This window comes from Neovison vison, chromosome 13 (assembly GCF_020171115.1).
Source record: "Neovison vison isolate M4711 chromosome 13, ASM_NN_V1, whole genome shotgun sequence".
In the NCBI taxonomy this organism is placed as follows: Eukaryota; Metazoa; Chordata; class Mammalia; order Carnivora; family Mustelidae; genus Neogale; species Neogale vison.
In genome coordinates, this window is record NC_058103.1 from 116,342,060 (window position 1) to 116,368,021 (window position 25,962).

The 25,962-nt window shown below is 55.0% G+C and overlaps 1 protein-coding gene across 7 annotated transcripts in view; it reads left to right on the plus strand.

Annotated features, from left to right (window-relative positions):
* PML (PML nuclear body scaffold) overlaps nt 1-14,864 on the plus strand; it is a 40,043-nt gene extending 25,179 nt beyond the window's left edge. The window contains exons 5-9 of one of the 7 annotated variants that reach the window (XM_044232262.1): nt 1,540-1,674; nt 2,069-2,327; nt 3,426-3,478; nt 11,316-11,466; nt 12,521-14,864. In XM_044232262.1, the coding sequence (XP_044088197.1) occupies nt 1,540-1,674; nt 2,069-2,327; nt 3,426-3,478; nt 11,316-11,466; nt 12,521-13,308 (1,386 nt within the window). In that variant the 3' untranslated portion in view covers nt 13,309-14,864. Of the gene's footprint in view, nt 1-1,539; nt 1,675-2,068; nt 2,328-3,425; nt 3,479-4,080; nt 4,966-11,315; nt 11,467-12,520 lie in introns of those variants that run through there. The other 6 variants (XM_044232267.1, XM_044232268.1, XM_044232264.1 and 3 more) reach the window with 6 other exon arrangements.
* The last annotated feature ends 11,098 nt before the right edge of the window (nt 14,865-25,962 follow it).

Consider the following 25,962-nt stretch of genomic DNA (forward strand, 5'->3'; position numbering starts at 1 on the left):
CGTCCCAGTACAGGGGGTCCCCATTGTGCTGGGCTTCCCCTGCCTGCCCCTAGCACAGGTTCCCCTGTGCAGGTGGGCCTGACCCCTCTTCTACTACGCCGGAGGGACGGAGCTTGTCCCTGTGAGGAAAGATACCCCTGGCCTCCTCATCCCACAGCCCGGCGCCTGCTCTCTCCAGTGCAGCTGGGCTCGGGGAAACACCCCCCTCCAGCTGTTTTCAGAAACATGAGATTCCAACCCTGGTCCAGGACTTTGGGAAACAAGTCACTTCACCTCTCGTGCCTCTGATGCTTCTCTGTAGATTGGCAATAATCAAGGATGGTCCCTGTTTCTTTCTTTTAACTATAATTTTTTTTTTCTGTTAAATTTATAGAGGAAAATGCCCCATTTGAGCCATCTTAGGGGGTACAGTTTAGGGACAGTTAGTATGCTTACAATCTTACACAACCACCCCACCCACCTAGTTCCCAAATATTCCCATTATCCGGAAAGGGGACCTCGTCCCCATGCTGTGGCCGCTCCCCATCTCCCCTACTTCCTCCCCGGCATCCTACCCGCTCTCTGTCCATATGCGGTCAGCCCTTGCGGATAGTCATTTGAATGGACCCCTACAACGTGCCCTCTACTGGGGCTGGCTTCTTTTCATTTCACGTAGCGTACAAGGTTCATCCCGGTTGCAAATACAGAGCTTCGTTCCTTCTTACGGCTGAATAATGCTCCACTGAGTGGCTGTCCCACGTTTGCATATCCACTCAGTGGTTGATAGACACCTTTTGACTGCTGTGAATTCTTGTGTGCCATGTTTCCATCGGAACCTCTGTTTCCCGCCCTTTGGGCCTCTGCCTAGGAGTCGCATTGGTGGGTCATATGGAAATTCTGTGTTTGAGGACCTGCCCCTTCCCTCCTTCCTTTCGGCTTGGGTGTAGGAGGTGCTTCACACGGCTCCTGGCACAGCATAACTCTAAAGGCAGTCTTGACCATCAGTGTCATTGGTGACGCTAAGTGTCAGCTGCTCCTCCAAGCACAGCAGAGTTCATCCGCATGTTCCCATGAGACAGATGTTACCGGTGACAGAGGTTACTGGTATTCCCATTCTGTAGAGGGGGACCAAGCCCTGAGTTTTCAGTGATGGGTCCAAGGTGTATAGTTGCTGTTCTGACCCAGGTGGCATTAAGGCTCAGGGGCAGAGTGCAGGTCACAGGGAAGTGCCCTGGAAGGGTCTCCTCACCATTCTAACTTTGTACCTGTAGGGGAGTGGTTTCCGTCAGGAGCAAGCACTATGTGGGGAGCTATTGTTGAGTAAGCCTTACGGCATTCTTGGTCCCTACAGTCTCAGGAGGGGACTTAGGATGCCAGGAATTGAAGTGACCCTGAATGCCAGCACCTCAAGGTCAGGAAGAGGGGAAGTCATGGAGGGCGTGAGGAGGACTCCTGGTCCCCAGGGGGCCCTGGGGATTGGGTCACCCCAGGCATAGGTTCTTGGCCCAGGGCTCACCGCCACCTGCTCATTAACATCTCTCTTGTTTTTGGACCTCACAGCCAGAGGAGGTGCAGAAGGCACTGGCACAGGACTCGGAGCTGGCTGAGACCCAGCCTATGACTTTGGTCCAGCCGGTGCCTGGGGTGCACCCAGTGCCGGTTCACGCCTACTCCATCAAAGACTCCTGCAGAGAGGTAAGGGTCTCTCTACCACCCCCCTCCATCCCTGGAGGCCCAGATCCCATCAGGCAGGCAGGGTGGTGGCAGGGGTGGAGGGGGGCGGTGTTGAGAATCCAGGCCTTAATCAACACCTACTCTGTTACTCTGTTCTCTCCCTCGCCCGGGCCACGCTGCCAGGAAGCTCCCCTGTAAGCACGAGCCACTCCAGGGCAGGCAGAGTCCGTGGTCAGCAGCCAGCCAGTGTGCCTGGTGGCCCAGGGGGCGTCCTGTGTGGAGAGAGACGCGATCTGCATGGCAGGAGAGCAAAGGGGAAGTGCCACAGGCCCCTGCCTCCCAGGTCCGCGTCTCCGCTCACCCCCCAGCACCCCTCAAAGCTGCTAACCTGGCCCTGTGACTCCCCACTGCATAGGAGGTCTGCAACACAGTCCCGCCCCAGAAGAGGAAGTCCTGCCAGACTGAGTGCCCCAGAAAGGCCATCAAGATGGAGTCTGAGGAGGAGAGGGAGATACGGTTGGCCCAGAGCTCCCCGGAGCAGCCCAGGCCCAGCACCTCCAAGGCAGTCTCGCCGCCCCACCTGGATGGGCCCTCCAGCCCCGAAGGCCCCACTGTGGGAAGCAAGGGCTTTCTGCCCAACAACAACCACGCAGCCAGCGACGCTGGTGAGGCAGGTAGGGAGATAGCTGGGCAGAAGGGGCTGCGGCATGCGAGCTCTCCTCCGGGGGTGGGATGGGAACCTTCTTCTACATCCTCACCCCTCCCAGGGAGCCCAGTGCCGGTGCCCGGGGTGCACGGAGCCCATGGAGACCGCTGTACCGCACTCCTCGCCAGCCCACCCCCTGCATCCCCTGTGTGTGGGGCTCTCAGCTGCCACCAGGTGGGGCAGGGAAAGTGCGCGGTTTGCCTGGGGGGTGAGAATGGTGCAGTTCACCAAGTGACTCGCTGGGATTCCAGTGCGAGGAGCCTGAGGGGCTCTGTAGCTCCCTCCCCCAACACACCCTTGCAATGCCCAGCACTGCACTCCCACCCAAGGCGAGTCTCCCCAGGAAGTGTGTATTGGACCGTAGCACGGGCCCAGAGAGACCTGGGGGGGAAAGTCCACATCTACCACTTCCCAAATTTGTCTGCAGAGGTCACCTGCATGAAAGAGCTCATTTCTCCTGGGTGTCTCTTACGGACACTGCCAGATAGGGAGTCCTCAGGCATGAGCTCAAGTTAATTAATGGAATTCTGGAATGGTCAAGACCATTCTTCCGAGATCTGCTTCACCCAGAGGCCCCCTTTGTTTTCATTCTAGGTCCCAGACTGGGCCCTGATTTTTCTTGCACACTGAGCCCTGACCGACATTCCTTGCTCACAATGCTATTGGTAATCAAAAGATTTTGATTAACCAAATAAAGTATCTTTTAATTTGAACACCTCAGCTCAGGAGGCTGAGGCTTGGAACAAACCAATGTGTTTCTTTAGGATGGCAGGAGGTTCTAAACCAGGGCTGTTTGCCAAGCAGCCTGTACAGGGAGCAGATTCCGAATTCAGGGCCGACAACTGAGTTAAGTGCTTGCAGGGCACAGTGGGCAGTGACGGAAAGCCCTTTTGAATGAATACATCCATACCGGCATGCTCGGTGGATGTTCCCATCCACCCCCTCGCAGGGCACACATGGCCTACCTCATCCACTGGTCTATAGGGAGTCCCACGGAGCACACCCGGGCCCCACCCACTGGGCCTTCTGGCAGGGCCTTAACACTGTTCCCTCTACCCGGTTTCAGAGGAACGAGTCGTGGTGATCAGCAGCTCGGAAGACTCAGATGCTGAAAACTCGGTGAGTGGTCCAGAAGTTCGGCCCTGGACTCCTGACTCCCCCTATTCTATGTCCCAGGGGACACAGCCACAGCAGGTGACTCTCAGACTTGTCCTGCGCTTGAGGAGTCCTCCAGCGAGGCAGTGAGTCCTGAGCTGTCCTGAGGACAGACTCCAGATGCCAGCTGCGGTCCTGGACCACCCCATTCCTCCTTCCCTCCCTACGGGGGCAGGAGCCCTCACTGACCATCCGTCCTCTGAGATGCTGCTAGTGTGCTTCCTTCCAGAGCCCTGTCTCGCTCTGGACTAGCTAATGCCTTTGTCTGGAGCTTCCTTCTGTGTTCTCTAACCTCTAAGTCCTCAACGAGGAGGGTGGCCAAGAGCTCATACCCCAGTTAACCCACAGCCAGTGAGGGTCAGTGCAGGGCCATGAGGGCATGGGAAGCACCGTGTGGGACCCAAATAGGCGAGTTTGCACTCCATAAGCAAAAACGTTAAAGCCGTCCCCCGTTGGAACATCTATCTTTGTGGGTTGCGACTGTTCCGTCCCTGGAGGTTGGTTAATGGAGGCTGGGGCAGAGGGGATGTGAACAGAGTGAAAGGTTGGACTGGGTGGCCCCCGAGGTCCCTTCCAGCCCTCAGTCTGAGGTTCTGTATTGGAAAGTGCACGGAGCCCACGGAGACTGCTGTACCGCATTCCTCGCCAGCCCACCCCTTGCCAAGGGCACAAGGAGCTTACCGCCTCTACCGGGCCTCCCGTCTGCCACCGGGCGCATGCCGCCCCCCAGCTTGGTCTTCCCGCCATCCCGCCGAGCAAGCTGCAGTCTCTGAGGCCGAGTTTCCCCATCAGCTTGCTAGTCACCAGGAGGACGCCGCCATCTGCCACCGCCGTGGGACCAGCTTCCTGCCACGTAGAGCACAAAGAAATAGCCGTCTTCATCGCATCTTCCGCTTGCCCCTCAGAGTGTACTGTAAACCCAGGTGGACTTATCCTCCCCCTGAGGTCCAGGCCACCACCCCTGCCACCACAGGGCCTCCCAGCCATCCTGCCAGTGCCCAGGAGGGTCCCTGCCGTCTCCAGAGGGCCATGGGCCAGCGCAACCGCCGCCGGGCTCGAGGAGCAGTGCGCTCTGTCGGCTGCTCCCTCCGGGGCTCCCCTGTCGCCCAGTGGCTCAACAACTTTTTTGCCCTTCCTCTCTCCTCTGTGGCTGCCCAGCTTGACCCCTCTGTCAGCGGGGAGAATGGAGGGAGACAGAGTCCCCTGGACTCTTAGGGCAGGAATCTCCCCCAGGGATTCTGACACAGCCCTCTGGAGAACCCGGTAGCCCAGGTTCCACTGGAGGTCTCTGCCGTTGCATTCCCCCTCCTTTGCCCTCTGGAGAGGCTCCCGAGCCAGCCCGGCCTCCCTCAGGCCTCTGAGAGCCCCGAGCACCTCCGTCCTCTATAGCTGTTGGCCACCATGCAATTATTCCCGGCACTGTGTAGCCACTCAGCGGCCCCTGCTCCACCCCGCAGCCTGGCCCAGCCCACGCACCCAAGGCCCTGTGCACCGCAGGCATCCTGTGTATTGTAGTCAGGGAGCAGACCCAGGAAGGAAAGGCTGCATGGACTCAGCAGGGAGACATAAGCCCTCTTCCCCAGAAAGGGCACAACTGAGATTTGGGTCACCGCTCCTCCCATTCCCACGCCTCTTTTCCCAAAACTAGGAAGCATCTGTCGCCCTTTGCACCTCCCACTGTCCATTGCACCACCCCAGGGCTTTCCACGGGCCCTCTGCCGGGACCTGAACCCATGAGGGCAGGGACCGCGTCGATCCCAAGACCCGGCAGATACAGCTGCTCAATAAATATGTGTTGAAATATTGCCCTTGCAAACCCTTCTTCCATGGCAATCACATTCCCCGGGGGACTTAGCTCTTCTCTTGCCGATGGCTTTATGTCTTCCTGGCGCTGCAACTGGTTCTTTGGTGGGGTGACCACGTCCCCCCCTTCTCCCTCCGCCTGTGAGCTTCAGCATAGTGCGTCAACACCTTCTGTGCCCCCTGGGCTGTGTTGGTCCCACCATCTGGAAAGGTCCCCTGTGCCTTGAGGTTCCAGGTCTTGAGGGGGGAACGCCCCTTTCCCCAGATCATTTCATGCCTCCTCCTGCCTCCCCCCACATAGGGAAGCCGCCAGCCCTTGCCTCCCAGGGGTCCTCTCTTGAGCCAGGGCCAGCCTTCTTTCTGGGTGACTTCAACAGCCAGCACCCCGGCCTCTCTAGGGTCTTCACCCCACCCACTGCAGCCCTCAGCCCCATGGCCACCCCCTGCACCTCACCGTACTGAGAATTGGCCCACAGGGTCTCCGACCACAGCCTCCTGTCTCTTGAGCTCTCAGGTACTTCGGGAACCCCTGCCCTCCTCACCCCAGTTTCCACAGCTCTGGTGGCTGCTCCTTGTCCTCCTTCCTCTCAGGCCTCTGTTCTTTTCCATGTTGTTCTTCCAGTGACAACCCCTCTTCTCTTCCTAGTGTGTCCTTTCCTGTGGTGTCAGCCATGCCCGCGGCTGCTGAAGCCAGGCACCCTCGCTGCCAGACTAGGACAGATAGCCCGTGGCCCTGCAGTGTCTGCACTGGTTGCCTCCACAGAGCCGTCACACTCATCTGTGTGCTTCTCAGCCCACTACACTGCCAGCCTGGCTACCTGAGCGGAGGCCCCTCCCGATCGTTCCTCAGCGCCCGTCAGTTTTTCAGTCTTAACCTTTCCATAGTCTACGTTCCTCTGAACCCTGAGCACTTCTTTCTATCCCGGAACCACCCCCCCAAAACAGAACAGACCCGGGGCAGAGGTAGAAGCCTGGGAAGGAAACTCTGAGAAAGGATGGCCGTGCCAGTGCTCGCCAGACTTCGCGGGAGTTGGGTGCAGGCATCGAAACCAGCAGTCTTGGGCGGGCGTCAGTCCAGCCTCAGCTGTCTGCAGGGAAGTGCTCGCTGATGTCTGCAGTTATTCAAGAAAGGAAGGGGAGGCTCATTTTAGGTCGTGAAGAGTTAAAATAATTAGAAGCAGCCACTCACTTTTGAAGACCAGCTGTGGAGTCGGGGGAGAGCCCGAGGACCACTGCTTCTGTGTTGGTATTCTTCGGTCGGCATGGTTTTTTTTGTTCTTTTTTTAAGATTTTATTTGTTAGAGAGAAAACACAAGCAGGGGGAGCAGCAGATAGAGGGAGAGAGAGAGAGAAGCAGATCCCCCGCTGAGCACGGAACCTGATGTGGGACTCGATCCCAGGATCCTGGGATCATGACCTGAGCCAAAGGCAAACACTTAACTGACTAAGACACCGAGGCATCCCTAGACAATGCTGTTTTCTAAATTGACCATCACGAGTCCCAAACTTTATAAAACATATATTTAAAAAGAAAACCAATGAGGCCCCCTTCGTGCATGGCTCACCTACCTCCTGTGCCCTCTTCCAGTCCCTGGTGCTCCTAGGGTATCCACAGCAAGTTGGTCGGGGAACAGGGCATCCTTCGCCAGGTGCTCCAGGCTCCTGAATACCCCCCGAACTCCTGCTCTATGGCCTTCATCCCACCTGCCATGTGGGAAAGTTGGCCTACAAGGACAGCACATTTCCAAGCGTACGAGGTGCCTAAGGGCGCCCACTGCAGGCTGCCCCTGTGTTAGTTGCTGGAAGCTAGCGGGACATGCCTGGGGACTTCGATGCAGGCTCAGCTGGGCGGGCAAAGCTCAGGGAGATACTGCTTATGCGAAAAGAGCCATCTGGGAGCTGGAAGAGGCGGTGGAGAGCCCAGGCCAGGCCTGATGGCACACAACTGAATACAAGGGGGGTTCACAGTGCCTCTGCCGTGATCCCCAGGTTAGGGTCCGAGGCAGGAAAAAATAGAATGCTCCCACCCACTCTTCTGACAGGTGACTGGCCCCAGTGTCCAGCAGGAGCAGGACCAAGTGGAAGCAGGAGGGGGTGGTCCGTGACCGACGTGGCAGTGGTGCCCAGCAGTAGAAGGGAGGCCTCGAGGGGACAGCCGATCCGTGGGGATGGAGTGGGAGGGCAGCAGGGGCCACAGGCTAGCGGACAGGATGACCCAGCCCACAGCTACGTGGGAGATATTTTGGGGCTTCCATACTTTGCTTTGGGAAGCAAAGTATGGAAGCTGGGGCTTTGTGTCTGCATGAGAGAGCAATACACATGTCTTGCCAAACTGATCCCACCTGTCGCTGAAGCTTGGGTGCTGAGAAAGTTCCTCAGGAGCTTGGAGACTCTTGATAAGAATGAATGGCAGGTACAGTCTAGACAACCTCAGGTGGCCGGATGCTAAGAGTCTGACTCCTGTCGGAGTGGCTGCTGACCCGGCGTGGAGTGAGTTAGGAGGACAGTAGTTCTGAGCCCTGGGTGCACACTGGAGTCTTTGGGCCGGGAATGGGGGGCTGGGGGGGGGCGGCTGTTACCAATGACAGATTCCTGGGTCCCACCCCCAGGGACTGTAATTGAACTGGTCTAGGGTGCAACCCGGGCACCTGGAGTTGTTGAGATCGCTAATGCATGGCCAGAAAGGGGAGAACCCCAGAATTGGGGATTCGATCGCACATCTGTGATTCCCGTATGTGTTAGCCTTGAACCGAGGTGACCCGTACATCCTGGGATGCAATGCAGCAGGGGAGAGGGGGACGCGGGGTCTTCCCCAGAGAAACCTCCTACACTGGTGGAAAGTGATGAAAACGTCAAGCCGCATTTCCTGCGGGTATGCTTGGTGCGGTCGGGAGGCCCGCTGTGTGGATTTGCAACGCAGTTGTCACGCTGAGTTGATCTGTGTTGGAGACCAGTGAACTGTAGCTCACGAGCTGGACTGCATGTGTCTCCTAGTTCCAGGTGTATCCTGAAAACCTCGTGGGCTCCCCGTGGCTCCGTCTGAGCGCCGTTCTGCAGTCAAAGAAACACAGTCCATTAACCGAGTGTAATGAAGAAATAAAACCTAGTGTGTCCTTGCGCTGCAAGCAGTATCAAAGGGGCTTTGATTCCCGGCCCAGCAGCGCATCTTCAAGCACTCTTCCTCTTTTCTTCGGCTCCCCTCTTGCCCACCTGCTAGTTCCTTGGAGCTTCTTCCTTCTCGCTTTCCAGGCTGTGCACGTGAGCTCTCATCTTCCCCGCTCCGTTTCCCATTCCACCATTCCTTTTCCCTTCCCAGCAGATCTCAAGCCTTTTCCAACAAAAAGCCTCTTCCTGGCTTGTGTCCGGCTCTCTGCTACTATCCCTCTATGCTCCCCACCCGCACAACTCAGTTACCCGGACTGTGGATGGAAGCCCAGCAGTGGTGCTCCCCTAGTGAGCAGGAGGGGGGCAGGAGAACATCTGCACCAGAGCCTCTCGTGCTGATTGTCCTTTTGTTAAACCTGGGTTTCTAGAAACACCTTTTGCAAGCGCGCCGGTACCTCCTGGCCACGTTGCTGGGATTTAAGGCAGGGAGAGGGCTTGAGTGGATGGGCCGGCTGGAGTTCAGTAGAAGGCATTCTGGCAAGATCATTTCTGTGTCCCAGCTGCATTTGGCAAGAGTCCCCAAGGGTGAGGAAGAACTTGAAGAAGAGGCCAGGCTGGAAGTTCCAGCCTTCCCGCCGTTGACTGGCTCAGCATAAGGGGAGCGTCCCTTCTTTAAGGGAGCCAGACGAAAGATGTTGCACCACTGTAAGAGAAAAAATGACCCCAGGACAATGGGAGGCCTTAAGAATGAGATTCTGATGGCCATCATAAATAACTCTGGTATGAAGTTGGATTTAGCCCAAAGACAGCTCTGCTGCTCTCCAGGGGAGCTCAAATCTTGGAAGAGGATTATCCGAAAAGGTGACTATGGCTCTAAGGCCTGAGAAGTCATTCCAGAAAGGAGACAGGTGGAGGCACTCAGGGCCACTGCGTGGGCTTTTGCAATTATGTTGGGAGCAAAAGAGGAAGGAAGAAGAGAAAGCTCGGTGTGCCATGTCGGTGGGTGACAGAGACGACTCAGGAAAAGAGCTCTTCAGCCCTGGGGAGGACACAGCAAGAGGAGTCCAGCTCTTTCCACCAGCCCAAGGACAAGAGCAAGGTCTGCAAGGCTGAAGATTAAAAAAAACACCTGGATTTTTCCCTCGGGGGAGGAAGGCGGCGTCTCTGGCTCACCAGCCAGCAACTTGGAGGAGGACACCTATAGAGGGCTCCTTATAGGGAGGAAAGGGAGCTGGGATCAGGAGTCAGAAGACTCAGAGGCGAGGCAAGGCATGCAAAAGAAACCTTTGCTGCATGGTGGAATCAGGGATATGGATGTGCCAGGCGTTTGACGAAGACTTTAATCAGGACCTTATGTGTAGAATCCCCTCACTGCCAGGCTTCTGTAAGCAAGCCCAGCTTTAGATGGATACATAGTAAATGTCTCTTTTAATCAGTGACCGGGAGGAAGTTGGTGAGCCTGGGGGTAGGGCTATGAAAAGCAAAAAGAGTAAGAAATCAGGCACTCCTAGGAAAATCCCACACATCGTACCAGTGTTTAGTAATGACTTTGCTCTTGGCTGAAGTTTTGTTAAAATGTTTCACCTGGAGAGGAAGAGGGCCTAAACCCACGCTTATTCTCTCCCAAGCCAGGGGCATTAGCCAGAAGCCAGAGTTTGTTCTTGGAGGCTTCAGGTAGCCCCAGAGGAGGCCAATATCATCGCCTTGCCAGAGGTGGTCCAGAAGTAGGACAGACCTGAGGTCTGCTCTAGACTCTGTCCCAGTAGTACCCCAGCCCTGTGACACCTGGCATCGGCCGTGTCCTTTCCTCCTGGGCTCTGGCTAACCGCCCCAGGTGGCATTCCCAGGAAGTTCTGAGCAGGCCACCAAAGACATCTTCTGGGTGAGGCAGCCGGCAGACGATGAGCTGTCCACTTTAGGGAGAGGCTCTCCCACCCTCCAGCCACAGCCCCTTGGGAGCCCCACAGACTTGGAGCCCTTCTCCCACCCGAGGCCTTTCGAAACTTGTTGGCCTGGGTGCTGGAGAGAACAGGGCCTTGGGTGCTCAGGCTAGAGGAGCCCTGGGCCTGAGGCTTCCCGGAGCAGCTGGCTCCTGAATACCAAATGACAAAGGGCCTTCAGGCCCTGAGACTTCTCTCTCCATGGCTCTCGCTTCCCGGCTCTGCGTGTCATTCCTGAGGCTGTGCAGCCCTCCTCTCCCACTTTGTGCAGGACACTAGGGCCCAGGCTGGCCATGGGGATGAGAGCCAGGCTCCTGGCTCCTTCCAGAGAAACTTTTGAGGTTTGAGATGAGCCTCCTTCCTCTCGTCCCAAGTTCATAGTGTTTCTTCTGAGTGTTCAGAGAGAAGGGAGCAGCAGACCCCTCCAGCCCCAACCACCTCAGCAGCGGTCCCTTCCCTGAGCTTCGAGGCCCAGCACCACGCACCCATGGGCACACTCACTCACATATGCTCACGTGCCCACACACTTGTCAGCACTGGTTCACAAATTCACACGTGATACACACATTTGACATTTGCATTTCTTCCCATACTCGTGCTTTCACACACACACACACACTCGCCTGTGTGATCTCAACCTCTCACTCCTACTCACTACTGCATGGTTCACCTGTGGCCCTCACACGCACACACACACGCATCCGTTCGTGTGCACACGTCCCCCTGCACACACACTCAGACACACGCCTTCCCCTTCCCAATATCCTGCTGTTCCCATGTGCGTGCAGATGCCCCCAGCCATACCAGCTAGCTCGTGTCCCCACACTCACGCTGCGCACACCCACGCACACACGCATGCACACATACACACTTGCTCACGGGCATGTGCTCATGCTCCCAACATGCGCCATCGCCCTCCGGCCCCCTAACCTGTTGGTTTTTCTGTGTTGCAGTCTTCCCGAGAGCTGGATGACAGCAGCAGCAGGTCCAGTGACCTCCAGCTGGAGGGCCCCAGCTCCCTCAGGGTCCTGAACGAGAGCCTCGCCGACCCCCAAGCAGAAGACAGGCCCCTGGTTTTCTTTGACCTCAAGATTGACAGTGAAAGTGGGTTCTCCATTGGCCCCTCGCACCCTTTTCTAGCTTAGTCTCCAAGTCCCCCAGATAAGTGCAGGCAGAGCTATGTCCTGGGCCCGGGAGAGCCCAGAGCTCTGGCCAGTGACCGCGGCCTGAGAGCAGGCAGGGTGCTGCATTTCCCTGGGACTCTGGCTGTCCCACTTGGCTGATGGAATAAAGACCTCTGTCTCGACCAGCGCCTGAAAGCCTGAGGCATGTGCCTCCATGAACTCTTTGACCAGCGCTTCTCTTAGAGAACCCTGGCAGTGCCCCTCTAAACAGAAACAACACGATGTGGGAAGTACCATGATGAGGCCAGCAATCCAAGCAAGGCCTTAGGCCATGGCTGCAGAATTCTGAGTACAGAGCCCGGTCCACAGGTGGGCCGCACCCGGAGGCTGACAGCCAAGACCACGGGGAAAGAGGACCCCTTCTCCCGGAAGCCCATCAGCTCCCCACGGTGCTTCCCTGCAGTGCCCTTCGCTGCCCTGTGGCACAGCCCCAGCGTGGGGCCAGCCTAGCCAGGCAGAAGTAGTGTATTGCCCTAGGACAGGGAAGTCATTGGCAGACCACAGGGCAGCTCTGAATGGAGTAGATTGGGCCAGTGGGCCGTGTGTCCCAAGCTGTGACTGGCCAGGAGTCTTGGCTCAGTGACCGATGGGACTGGAGGCTGGGGCAGGGAGCGGAGGATACAGTGGACACAAAGAGAGGCCCTGATGTTGGTGGGTGAGGGTAACCGAAGGCAGGCAGGAGGGACCTGGATCTAAACTGTTTGGCAATGTCTGGGGCAGGTGGCAGGGGCAGGGGACTGCTGGACTCCCAGCAGGTGGTGGGGGGGGGTGTATTTGGAGAGCAGCCAGCCCTCCCCTTCTGACCCTTGTCCCCATGAGAGCCAGGGCAGAGCCGTTCAGAGGCTGATGTCTGGTTCCCACCAGCAGGTCCCACGGTGGGTTCTCTGTGTGGCGGGACAACAGCCCCCCCCCCTGCTCCTGCCCTGTGTCCCCCATGCCTCTGGGGCCTCACCCTGCCCTTCTCTCCTGCCCAGCCCAGAAGATTAGCCAGCTGGCAGCAGTGAACCAGGAGAGTGAGTTCCGCGTGCTCATCCGGCCCGAGGCCTTCTTCGGCACCAACTCCAAGGCTGTCTCCCTGGAGGTGGGGCTGCAGCACTTCCTTGGTTTTCTGGGCTCCCTGCACCGCCCCATCCTGGCCTGCTACAAGCTGTGGGGACCCGGCCTCCCCAACCTCTTCCAGGTCTTGGAGGACATGGACAGGCTATGGGAGTTTGAGCAGGTCATCTCGGGTTTCCTGGCCGCACGGCCCCTCCTCCAGGAGCTGGTGCCCGGGGCCAGCAGCTTCAAGCTCAAGAGTCTGGCAGAGACCTACCTGGCAAGAAGCATGAGCCAGCGCAGCGCCCTGGCCGCCGTGCTGGCCCTGCGGGACCTGTTCCGGCTCCTGGACATCTTCCCGAGCCCCCAGCTAGCCCAGCACATCTACTGCTTCAGTAGCCTGCAGTGCTTCGCATCCCTGCAGCCGCTGGTGCAGGCGGCCGTCCTGTCCCGTGCCCAGGCCCGCCTCCTGGCCCTGCACAAAGTGAGCTTCACCGAGCTGCTGGCCGTGCACCGCCGTGACCCCCAGTGGGGACTGCGCCGGTACAGCTGCTACCTGAGCCCGTCTGCTGCCTCATCGCCCCCCATCCAGGGCACCAGCCCCCTGCAGGCCCTGAGCACCTACTTCGGAAGCCTGTCCAGGGAGCCCAGCCCGGCACGGGCAGAAGGCCTCATGGCCCCTGTTGCTGGCCGCAGCTTGGCGGGGCGGGTGTGCCAGCAGAGCTGAGAGGAGGCCCAGACTGGCTCGGGATCTCTGGGGTTAGAAGGTCATGGGGTCCCTGAGCCAGCCCCCCTGCCCCACTGCCCTTCAGTGCATTGGTGGGTCCTCTTCCCCAGCACCCAGCTGTCATTTGCTCTGAAATCAGTTCTCTGGGACCAAACTACCCTGCTCTAAAACCCCCACAGAGAAGGTTCTGAATCCAAGCAAGTCCCAAGTCCTAACCCCCTGGGGGGCACCAGATCCCCTTTCAGGCCTTGGGAGCACCGTGGGTTGGTTCCCTCGAGACCTGGCCCCTCTTCTCCAGGAGCCAAAACCAAGGAGTAAAGAAGGCCCAGCCTCTGGGCTGAGTAGCCCCCAGCCACCCAACCTGCTACTTCCATGAGTGTCCCTGCAGCCCCTCCCTGACCCCTGCTCACTGCCCTAGTGGGCCCACTGACAGGCCCCATAGATACTGCCCAGAACACCCCACGGGTACCCAAGTGCCTTTTAAACCAAGCCGCTGTCATGAGTTTGGGTTCTCCCACCCTTTGCCCATCTGAAGGCCACTCTCTGGTCACTTCTTTGGGGACACAAATGCATTTTCACCCCTCTTGTCTGCAGAGACAGAAGCTTCTGTCCCACATCTGTCCCTCTTCCAAACTTGCCGTGTTCCTTCTAGCCACGCAGACCTACCTCCTCACAGTCACACTCTTCCGTCCTCCAGCCACCAGCCCTGCTCAGCATGGCTTTCACTTTCTCTGCGCTGCCCACCTCAGCCCCACCGATGACTGTCCTCTAACCCAGTGCTGCCTGCTACATAGGGACGCACAGCGTTGGCGTCCCCTGAGAGCTTCTAGCCCAGACCTCTGGAATCAGCTTCTCTGAGGTGGGCCCTGCGGGCTGCCTTAGCATGTCTTCCAGATGATTCTGAAGCCTGCTAATACTTAGAACCAGTGCTCTGATAGACTGCTCCCCGAACACGCAGCAGGCTGGAATGGCAGAACCAGTCCTGGTCCTGACTGGGCAAATGGAGGGTAACCTAGGAAAAGACCCCATTCTGCGCTCCGGCATCCCCCCACCTGCTAAATAGGCTCCCATCCAGCTCTGCCTTTCTGGGATTTTAGACAAGGACTGCAGCCACCAAGACAGTGGGCAGGACGGTTCTCAACTAAACCCTAGCTCTCAGTCCTAAGCCAAGGCCCCCAGCCTGTGGTCACATCAGAGGTCAGGAGCAGAACAGAGGCAGGTCAGGGCCTGCCCTCTGACCAGCAGAACCACTGCCCCCACACTGCTCCCCTCTCCCCTTTTCCTTGGCTCCTGCCACTGGGACACAGCCCAGGCCTCCAACATTCTTTGCCTGAGCTTTCACAGGGATGAGGTCTGTGCGCCCACAGCTCAACCCCCATCCAGCAGGTGCCCTGGAGATACCCCGAGGAATTGCATGGGAACTGGATACCACAGTGGGAATGCCAGTCGACCAGTGAACTCTGATGCATTTAAACTAGGATTCGGGGGCACCTGGGTGGCTCAGTGGGTTAAGCTGCTGCCTTCGGCTCAGGTCATGATCTCAGGGTCCTGGGATAGAGTCCCGCATTGGGCTCTCTGCTCAGAAGGGAGCCTGCTTCCCTCTCCCTCTCTCTCTGCCTGCCTCTCTGCCTACTTGTGATCTCTGTCAAATAAATAAAACCTTTATAAATAAACAAACAAACAAACAAACAAACAAACTAGGATTCATGTTCTAAGCAAGTACTGGCCCAGAAGCTCCTGTGGGAGCAGGTTGGTGGGGCCACAGCCTGGCTGTGGTGACCATCTTGGCACCTGCAAGGCAGCACCTGGGCCACTGCTCAGATCCTCAGCTTTCAACCTTGCCCTGACCTGGGCAGCACCCACTGGCTTTCAGCCCTTACCGTGCTTGCTACCTGCAGAGTTCTTGACCACACGGTTTATAACAAAGGGCCGTTCTGCCCTCTCTCCATTTACACAGTCTCTAATAAAAGATGTGAATGTTCGAAGTCTGATGCTCCAATCCAGTGCTGCTCAGCCCACCCCAGGAGCCACCAAGCAGCCTCTTGCCTGGGGAAGAGGGTACACTCCTGGACATAGGAGAGCTGCCCTTTGTCGCATCCTTTCAGGACTCGGCAGAGCTGAGAGCCCCTAGTTGTTCAGTGCTGAGAGCCTCACAGATGTGAATTCCCCCGTTCCAAAGGGGGAGACCCAGGGTGGGCCTGTCAAGGATCATCTCCCCAAAGGAGAGCCACATGGAGGGAAAGAAGCACTAGTTTCAAGAATCACCCCCTAGAGGGCGTCTGGAGCCAGAGAGGGATGTCACTAAGAACCTCACCTCTGCCCCGTGCTGGGTAATCTTGCATCTCTGTGTGTGTCTCCAGAGTCAGAGACAGTAAAAACCCCCAGCAAGGGGGAGGGGAGCCCAGGACATTAGCCATGTGTGATTAACTGTAATTAATGTGCCGCTGTCCAGGGTGTCACCGATGGAATCCACGTTAGTATGCCTGGCGATTCCCACGGCACAGGCAGTGTGGGGGAAGTGGCCCTCGCCTGGCCTGAGTGAGCACCCCAGTGATGTCGTTGGATTGGAGCCACCACCCCAACTCCACCTACATGCCGCAGATACCCAAATTCTTCGGGGAGTTTTCGTCTCTAAGAACCAAATCCAAATGTGTCCTCTGTGCCTCAGAATGCTATCTCAGATTCACCCATGTCAGCTAACCATGAACTTGCTGGGCTCAAAGTCTGGGAACTGAGTTTCAGTCCTCACGATACAGCCTCTGACTTGTCTGGTGTTCACTGATGCACAGGCTCTGACTCTGTCAAATGGGATCTCATCGATCATTTTTCCCTCACAGGCTCTTGCATGAACCAAAGAAATAATGTGGAAATAGGTTTTTAATATGTGAAGAACCACACAAATATAGGATCTTATTTCACAAACAACCAGATGACAATTTTATTTCTTCATAAGTTACAAGAAATTAATAGATCTTAGCTTTTGGCAAGAAATATACATGGGCTTGGCTTCGGGGAATAAAAAGCAAGATCTGTAGCTGAGCAGACAATTGTGGGAGTCCAAGGAAGTCAGGGAAGAGAGCAGGGAAGTTGACCTTGGAGTGGCTGAGAAGTGGGTGGTTCTGTGTCCCCAACGCACCCAAATGGGGGGGGCGGCTTCAGCCTCTCTGTCACTAGAGAGCCTTCTAGTGACAGCTCAGCTCAGCCCTGGCCAGCCCTGCTTGCTCTGGTGCCTCCTTCTGAGGCCCAAGGGCTCACATCCCCAGGAACGTTGCTCAGAAATCTGCTTTAACTCCAACCTTGCTCTTCCTTCTACCTGTACAACACCCAGCTGCTACCTGGCACCCCTCCCCCATCCTTCCTTCTCCTCCAGTCCCCACGCGCCCCATTTCATCCTTATTCCTACCCATACTCGCCCTGACCGCTAGTCCCAACCCAGACAATTCTCCCTCTCTCAGGGTTTACCCGACACCCTACAGCTCCCAGCAGGCCCAGCCCCTGATCCTGGTTCCTCTGACTTCAGGTTTATGCCCACCCCACACCGCATGTGTCCCCAGCCCTTGTGTCTATCTCCCCCACCCCCCCCCCCCCCCCGGGAAGGGAGCCAAGCTGGAGCTGCTCTCAGACTCGGCCAGCAGGGGGCGCTGCAGCCCCGCGTGGCCGGGCTTTACGGCGGCTGCTCCGCTTAGATGAGGTGTGGAGCAGCGTGAGGCTTAGGCTCCCATAGCGCTCCATCTTTTCCCGAGAACACCGCATGCTGCGGGTGGTATGGGAAGTAGCCTCAGGTAGATCGTGAGTGGAGAAGCAGTTCAAAAACCTTAACCCTGTTTTGTTTATTTTAACATCTATCAGAAAAAAATATAGCCAGCTTATCAAAACGGTGATCTCTGGAATATAGTTGCTCAGAATGAGGCTAAAGTGAAATTATTTAAAGGTCTAATTAAAGGATAAATATTAGGGGGCGCCTGGGTGGCTCAGTGGTTAAAGCCTCTGCCTTCAGCTCAGGTGATGATCCCAGGATCCTGGCATCGAACCCCACATCGGGCTCTTTGCTCGGAGGTGAGCCTGCTTTCCCCCTCGGCCCCCCTCCCCGCCCTCTGACTGCCTCTCTGCCTGCTTGTGATCTCTGTCTGTCAAATAAATAAATAAAATCTAAAAAAAAAAAAAAGGAAAGAAAGAAAGAAAAGAAAAGAAAAAAAATTAGGTAACCACAAGCTGAGGAGGGTCACAGGTATAGCAAAACTTGTGGCTTCATGTGGGGAAATCCTGGGTTACCTACAAGTGCAATTAGGATGAGGCTTGGAGCTAAGGTCAGGGCCCAGGTTAGAACTAGGGTAAGGATGGGCTGGGGTTAGAGGCTGGGGTAAAGGGTGCCTGGGTGGCTCAATTGGTTAAGGGACTGCCTTCAGCTCAGGTTGTGATCCTGGAATCCTGGAATGGAGCCCCGCATCAGCCTCCCTGCTTGGTGGAGTCTGCTCCTCCCTCTGACCCTACTCCCCTCATGCTTGCCTCTCTCTCAAATAAATAAATAAAATCTTTTAAAAAAGAAAAAAAGAAGAAGAAGAAGAAGAAGCTGGAGTAAAGCCTCGGGTTAGGATTTGGGGGTATATCAAATTTAGGGGCATATTTGGTGATGAAGTTTAGCAACGGAGTTAAGAATCAAAAGGAACAGAATTAGAGTCCCTCCTGAGGCTCCCTATGTCACTTTGGCAGCTGAAGAGTCCATGAAACTCTCATATGGCACCCTAAGTGTGGCCTGCCTCCCTCCCCAGCATCCTCTTCTAAAAGCACCCGGCAGGGCTGCCTTGGTGGCTCAGGCGGTTAAGCGACTGCATTCAGCTCAGGTCATATATAATCCCAGGGTCTCAGGATCAAGCCCTATGTCGGAGCCCCTCCTTGGACCCCCACGTCCTAGCCCCATGTCTGGCTCCCTGTTCAACAAGAGAGTAGGCTTCTCCCTCTCTCTCTGCCGTGCCCCCTATTCATGCTCTGTCTCTCAAATAAATAAATAAAATCTTTTTAAAAATTAAAATAAAATAAAAGCACACCGCAGGGGTTCCTCTTGAGTTCACTGAACCCCTGGGTGGAGAGGCACAACCATGGCCAATCTGGGAGCCAGAGCCTCCAGCCGGGAGCTGATAACTGCCCCCAGCGGACACAATTGGAAGGTAACCGTGTATTCCCAATGCTTTCCCAGCACAAGTAACCTCCTGCAGTCTCGCCAGCACCCCTCTGCAGTTATGTCATCGCCCTCTTTCTGCAGATAAACACAAGGTGGGAGTGGGGGGCGGGAAGGTCACGCACCTTGCTCAAGGTCATTAAACTTGTACATGCTGAGTTGGGGTCGGCCCAGCGGGGCACCTGTGTCTAGACTGGAGCCATCTGTGACCCACAGCTGCCTGGTGCATTGCCTCTTTGGGGGGGGGGGGAAGTGGGGGGAGAAGGAGAGGAGCGGAGGCGGTTCTCTGCCCTCTCCTTCCCGCACCCTCCTGGTCTGTTGGTCTGACAAGATGTGAAACTCAACCTTTAGAAAGCCAACATCCCAACATTCTGGTTCCAGCACTTAAATATCTACTACTTCTATTTTTTTCTTTTACAGCAGTGCTTCTCAAACCTTTTTATTTTTATTACCCCCATAAGGAACCTCTTTAGACATATTTTTACCTAGTCACGCACCCTCCCAGTGAAATTTTAATACTACAGTTTCCCTATAGAGTCCTTAGGATTCTCTACATACAAAATCAGGTCATCTGCAAATAAAGATCATTCTACTTTTTCCTTACACGCATGTACTGTTTATTTGTTTATATACCGTGGTCCTTTGGAGGGTCAGGAACCATTAACATATCTAAGGTTGTTAGTGGGAACTCCTCTATAGGGTAATATTTCCTCTGCTGAGAATGTGTGATTTAGGGTAAGGCCCCAGCCCCAGTTACAATGGGGAAGTGTCCTTGGAGGGGGGGGTGGATTAACCCCACCTGTGGCTCAGTTCCTAGGTGGGAATGAGGTGGGAAGGGGCTGCAGGAAACCAGTAGGGAACACAGCAGAGATCTGTAAGGACATACTTCCCTGGAGTAGCCTTGGTACTGGGATGAGCCTGAGGCTTGGGGGAAATGAGGGCAGGCCCATCATTTAGTTTTGTATCCAAATCCAGAGGTCAGCTCCTGACCTTTCAGACTTGAATAAAGCTAATGCCGGTGGTGATTCTTTTGAGAGAAGGGTCTAGAATTTCAACTGAGACATCCCTTCTCAAAATAAAACAAAAAACGAAACACAACAACAACAACAACAAAACAAAGTTTGAAGTCTCTACCCACACTTACGAAACACATTTACTGACAAGTGGAGGGTAAATTCCTTCATTCTTGGCTCAGGGAACTTCCTTAAACTCAGCCCTGAGGAATTCTTTAAAGACCAGCTGCCTGGACTGTACTAAAGTCAGTTTATAAATATAAATATCGCAAACTTGATAGCCAAGCAGATCACAAAAGCTAGCTTGCTAACCTCGGAAATTTTCCACGAAGCTAGGCAGCCCAACAAGCGTGAGAGGACGTAACCGAGAAATCCCATGTCACCTGTCTGAGTGTCTGAAACTGTTGACCAGATTGAGTACAGAGGGCCTGGGGATAGAATTTTCCCAAAAGACTCTCTTCTGGAGTTCTATAGCCATATGGCCCAGGCCGACACCAGAGCAGACTGATTCTATAGTCAATCAGATCACCCAAGGAAGAGGCAGAGGGCGGGGAGGCTGGGCCAGAGGTGGAGCCCTGGTTGAGTCCACTCGGGAGCTGGGAAGGGTGCCAGGTGGTTAGGACACAGGTTTTGGAGAGACCTGGTTCAGAATCCTATGTGTGACCTTGGACAAGCTACTTAGCCTCTGGGGTCTCATAGGCAAACTGGAAGTGATAATACATACTTCGGAAACCATAAGGACTAATGAGGTAATATACATAAAGCCCTAAACTTTGTGAGTTGTCACCGCTGAATGAAATATAAGTCTATATACCTCCAGTACCCTAGAGAAGACCCTGTGCCGACCCCCAGAAAGTCCTGTGGGCTTCTTCCTGTCATTGCCCTCCACTTCTCCCTTCCTCCTCCTCTCCCTTCTCTCTTTTTCCTCCCTCCCTTCCACCCTCCCTCTCCCCTCCTCCCTTCTCCCGCCCTCCCTCTCTCTCCTGCCCTCCCTGCTCCCCTCTCCTTCACTTCCCCCCTTTTCTCCCTTTCTCCCTCTCCTAATTCCAACCCATTTAAGATCTGAGAGACCCTGTCCCCAACTACTTCTCTCAGTACTTCTGTCCCCACCTCTCTAAGCCTCCTCTACCCTTGGGATACAGATCGACAACAATGATGACCATGACAATGGGGTCACCGGCAGGCTGGCGTCTGGAGGGATTTACTGCCTTCCCTTCCCTCCTCAGCCCCCACCTGGTCACCAGACATAGCCGTCTGCAGGAAGATCACTTTTTGCGGCACCAGCAGAGACATGGGTCAGACAGAAGAGGTCCTGGGAGAAGCAAATAAATACATCAAGTTTCCAGCTGGGGCTGGAGATAAGGGCTCAGGGAGATGAGACTGAGGCTTCACTGACTCCAGGGAAAACCTATTTGAGGCACTTCAAAGAGGACTCTGCTAGGAACTAAGGGAGGGGGCTGTCCCTCCTGGGAGGTCGCTGCTCTGGAAAGATGATGCTTCCTCCTTTTAGATTGGTAGGGACAGGGCTGGGAGCAAGAATGTGACAGATCTAAGCTCCTCCTGTCCCAGCTGAGACAGGAAGGCGGAGAGGTATGTCTAGTCCCATGGCACAGGAAGGGAAACTGAGGCCAAGAAGAGAGAGACTTTCCCAAAGCCTCACAGATAGTCAGTGGAAAAGCAGGGTCAGCCCCCTGTTCCCTGGTTTCCTGCTCTGGACCCCCTTACACTGAATTGTACCTGGCTGTCCCCAAGACATGGCCATTAGAACTGGCCTCGCCTGGGTGCAAAAGGAGACCTGCCAAGACCCACCTGAGGGAGGGATGTCCTTCTTCCCAATCTCTGCCCCAGCCAGCTGCCTGCCAGGAGGTGCTGTCCCTCTCTGGGACATGCTGTCAGTAATCGGGACATGGTCTAGTCAAGTGCACAATCTCAGGCTTTCCCAGACACGGTAGGGCTCTGCTTTGGGTGCCCAGGAGCCTTGGAGCGGAGTATAGGAGACCTGCATGGGGGCACATTTCCCACCCAGAAACAGCCATCAGAGAGGCCACCTCTGCCTAAGAGGTCCAAGGGCCTCCTAAGCAGCCTCCTAACCTCCTCTCTCTGAAGATACCTGAACCTGCTGGGTTGGGGAGGGCAGAGACAGAATCCGCCTGGTTCCCAGCTGTCCCTCTGCCAAGCAGAGCGCCTGGCAACATGGGGGAGGCTGGATTCTGGCCGGTGGGATGAAGGACATAGCAGGCCCATTTCTGCACGTCCTTCCCTTGGCTTCTGCGGGCTTGGCTTCTGACAGCTCACATCTGTGGCTTTCTTCCTAGGCCTGCCCTTCGGCTACTGGAGCTGACTCCCCACAGACACAGAGAGGAGGAAGTGCCTGGAAGTTTCCATCCCTGGAGGCAGCCCCTAGCCAATGTCTGACTGCTGTGCATCTCTCTGAGGTGTGATTTATGCCTAGAACTCCCTGGGATCAGGCCTCTGTGGCGGAGACTTCCTGAAATCACACACTGGCTTGGCTTCTTCCCCTTCATCTCCCACTTCCCTTCTCGAGCCCTGCCAGTCTCTGCTAAGAAATTTCCTCAATCATGGCTTGTGCATGAATCCCCATTGCAGCTCTGCTTCTAGGAAACTCTTTCCAGAAACAAAGGAAGAGCCTGTTGCCAGTGAGAGACTAAAGATACCCAGGAGGAAATTTAATTTATTCTGTGCTATCAAGTGCCCCATCCATGCTGGTCTGACTTTGGTGGGGACCATAGAGGAGAAGGCTCTGGGTGACCCTCCAGAAGCTTTCAGCCTGGAGGGTGAAGGAGGAGGAGACCCCACCCCCCGGACCCTGCCCTTGTGGTCTCTGATGGGTGTTCAAGAGGGGGTCTCAAAATAGGTGTTTACTATGACCTCTCTCCACTGATGGCCTCAGGCAATGGAGAACTGAGGGCCGCAGAGCAGAGAGGAGTGGCCAGAACTGAAGAAGAGTCCTGGTCTTGCTTCTACATGCACCCACTGGTCAGGGAGCCCCTGGCAACCTTAGCATTTCTTCCTGGGCCTGCACACCAGGCTTCTGAAATATTCAGTGATCAGATTTAATTTCTAATGATCACACACACACACACATACACACAGGCCCTGAACCCTACAATGTGAAGGGCCTTCAAGCTGTAATTTGTAGCAAGAGGACTCTCCCTGCCCTCAGAACAATGTGTAGCTGTTTGGGGAGGGGGCAGTTAGCTCCTGGCCCAGGTGTGCTGATGACCTGGAAAGATGAGGCAGGTGCAGTACCATGGGAGGGAAAACAAAGAAATCGTCCAATGACATGAGGAAGAAGGCAAGCAGTGGTTCCCAGACCTTCCAAAGACCTCCTCCTGCAGGAAGCCAGAGTCTCAGAACTCAGCAGCACTGGAAGGGCCTCTGAGCTCACCCAGCCCAAGCTCCTACGTTTACAAGCATGGAGACCTAGCAGGAGAGAGGACAGGAGTCACATAAGGTCATACAAGGAGTCTGTGGAAGATTTCCACTGCCTCCACATTCTTCAGAAGACCTGGGGACAATTCTTCCTCCTGTCTTCCACCTCAACAGCAAAGGCCTGTCTTCCCTGCCATGGGACTGGGCAACGTACTCAGGATGTGAAGTCATGTAGGAACATCTCTGAGTTCATAAACGTCTCCTGTTCATAAATATCCAACTGAAGACTCAAGCTTCCACGGCTCCCAAAATAGCTTTGGATCCCAGCACAGGCATTTCCAAGAACAAATTTTTATCATTTTAAGAATTCTGTGAAAGCAGAGAATTCTCTAGCTTTATGGATCCTTACCGCCAGAGAGCTCCCTATATTCTGGTCATACACTGTGCCCTGATCTTAGCCACAGACATTGGACGTAGACGGTCTGATCTCCAGATAAGGTGTCTCTTGCGATTTATTGTCTAACATGGTGTCCAATATGGTTGATTACAGTTATGGTCAGTTTCATTTCAATTCATTTTAACACAATAGTAGATTACTCTCTCATGCCACCCCTCCCCCCAGCACTTTTCTTTAAAGGGAATTTCTTGCCTATAGATAATCTTGGGACTGACTCTTCAACATACATTTCAGGGCTAGATGATTACTCTCAGCCAATCAATTCAATCCCCTTGACCACTGATTGGCTCAGAGATGAGAAGTCCTAAGCCAATAGGTGTCCATAAGACCTAAGGAGAGGTTATGGCTTCTAGAAAGGGAATCCAGTCTCTCTGTTCCACTACGAGTCTGTTACCACCAAACATGTCACCCCAGCTGCTGCTGAAGCCTTCCAGTGCATCAAGGGACATGAGTCTCAGGCAGAAGCCCCATTAGGGGTGGCAGAGGAAAGAGAGTCTGGGCCTGCTGATGTCACTGCGCCACTGAACCAACCAGACCAGAAGCCAGCTCTGCTTCCTCCCTGCAAGATGATACCCACAGAGTTTAAAACACTTCATGATGGGAAGTTTGTTATCTGCAGATTGAAACCCTTCTTCACCCGCTGCACCCTACTATGGAGGGGCTGGCGGCCCCACTCCCCACTCTGGGGAGATCCACTCTTGCCTGGGCCAGGCAGAACAGCTAAGCATGTTGCCCCTCACCCATGGGAGTGTTGCCTCTTCGAGGCAGGGGTTCCCCATCTTCAGCAAGACAAGCACAGACCCAGATAATTACATGAAATGCCACTGGAAGAGCTGTCGTTAATTTTGATGGCAATAAAGGGCCTTGCCGGCACGTTAAGCTAATTTCCTGAAAGCACTAGGAGGAAGGTTGTGGACTGGATCCCAGATTATTAATAATGTCGAGCTTCATTTGAACCGTTTAGGAAATTCTTCCCAGTTGCCTCCAGCAAACTGCCACCAGTTGCTACTTCCCTCTGAAATCCACAGCCTTCCCAAATGCAAATGTGGATTTTTTGTTGTTGTCGGTTTCCCCTGGAAAATAATTAAAGTCACAGTGCCCAATAAATACTTAAACAGATTGTGGTTTTAATTAAAAACCTTCCACCAGGGCTGCAGCTGCAGGTCTCTCTTTCCAAAAAGGCACACTGGTGACAGCTACAAGCGTGAGAATCTGAGTTTCAGTATTCTGATTGTTGCCTATGCCATGGAGGGTGGGGCAGGGAGGGAGTAAGGAGAGACATGTTGGGGGCAGGGCCAAGGTCCTTCTCCCTGTGGGGGAGGCAGGACACAAGGAACCTCTCATCATATCTGTACCCAATTCTGGAAGCTAATAATAATGGCTAATTCTGGTTGTTGTTAAAAAAATAATAATTCCTTCCCGAGCACTAAGTGCCAAGTACTGGGTGCTTTGCATGCATTGACTCACTGAATCCTCACAGCAACCTGATAAAATAGATACTCTTATTTATGATCTTTTTCTCCCTGAGGCACAGAGAGGCTACGTAACTTGGCAAAGGTCACACAGCTAGTACCTGGTGAAGTCTGATGCTAAAACCCTTCCTCCTAAACACTCCATTGAGTGTGTAGGAGGGGAGGGAGAGATGGATGGGTTGGCGTGGGGGTACTATCATAAACTGACACTGGCTTCCCAAAAGGGTGAGCTTTCTGCTGAAAATTAGGAAAGAAAGCAGCTTCTTAGGGAGAGAGGTGGGAACACTATAAAGGTGTGTTGGGAGGCCAGGGGACAAAGTGCAGAGCTGCAAGGTGGGAGCTCTGAGTGTTACAGAGATCTTGTGGGAGTGCAGCTGTGGGATGGATCTCCTGAGCCTGCTGCCAAGCGTTGAGAATTTGATGCCCATGTAATGACTTTCCGAGGCCCTTCCCACATCCCTGAAATCACCCACATGCCAGTCGCCAACTGAATCGTTCACACAATGTTGTATGTCAGGAACTTTTCATTAAGCATCTATGACTTCCGATTTCGCAGGGTTTTTTTTTCCCCACCTTAGAGCCAACAGATTTTCTTTTTCAAGATCTCGACATTTTAGGTTCCTGACAAAATCAGAAGACTTAAGGGCTGTGTTCTAGAACCCTCCTACAGGTCTCAAAGAGGAAGGGCTCACCCCGCCCGGGATGGGTGGGTGGGTCGGTTGTTGGTGAGGAAGGCACACAGGAAGGTTTCCTCCCAGGAGGGTCTCTGAGGTTGTCTATTGTGCCCTGGGTGCAGGGAACACACTGGGGTGCGAAGCGGGGTGGGGGGGGGGGTGGGGGCTGCGGCGGTGTTGGGCAGAGGAGAGGAATTTGCATATTCCTGAGACGCAGACTGGGTGGGCGTGAGAAGGAAAGGTTCTGTGCCTTGGGTAAGGAGCCCCTAGCCAGTTGGACCTCGGAGCAGGGACAGCGCAGGGCTTAGGGCGGCGCTCCAGCCTCCGGCTACCATTGCCCCAGCCTCTGCGCCCGACAAGCGGTTTCCAGCAGGGGGCGCTCACGAACCGGGCCTTGGACCGAAACCTTGAGTCCACCACACAGCCGCGGGAACGACTGCGAGGGTCCACTGGGTTTCCATCCGCCCCA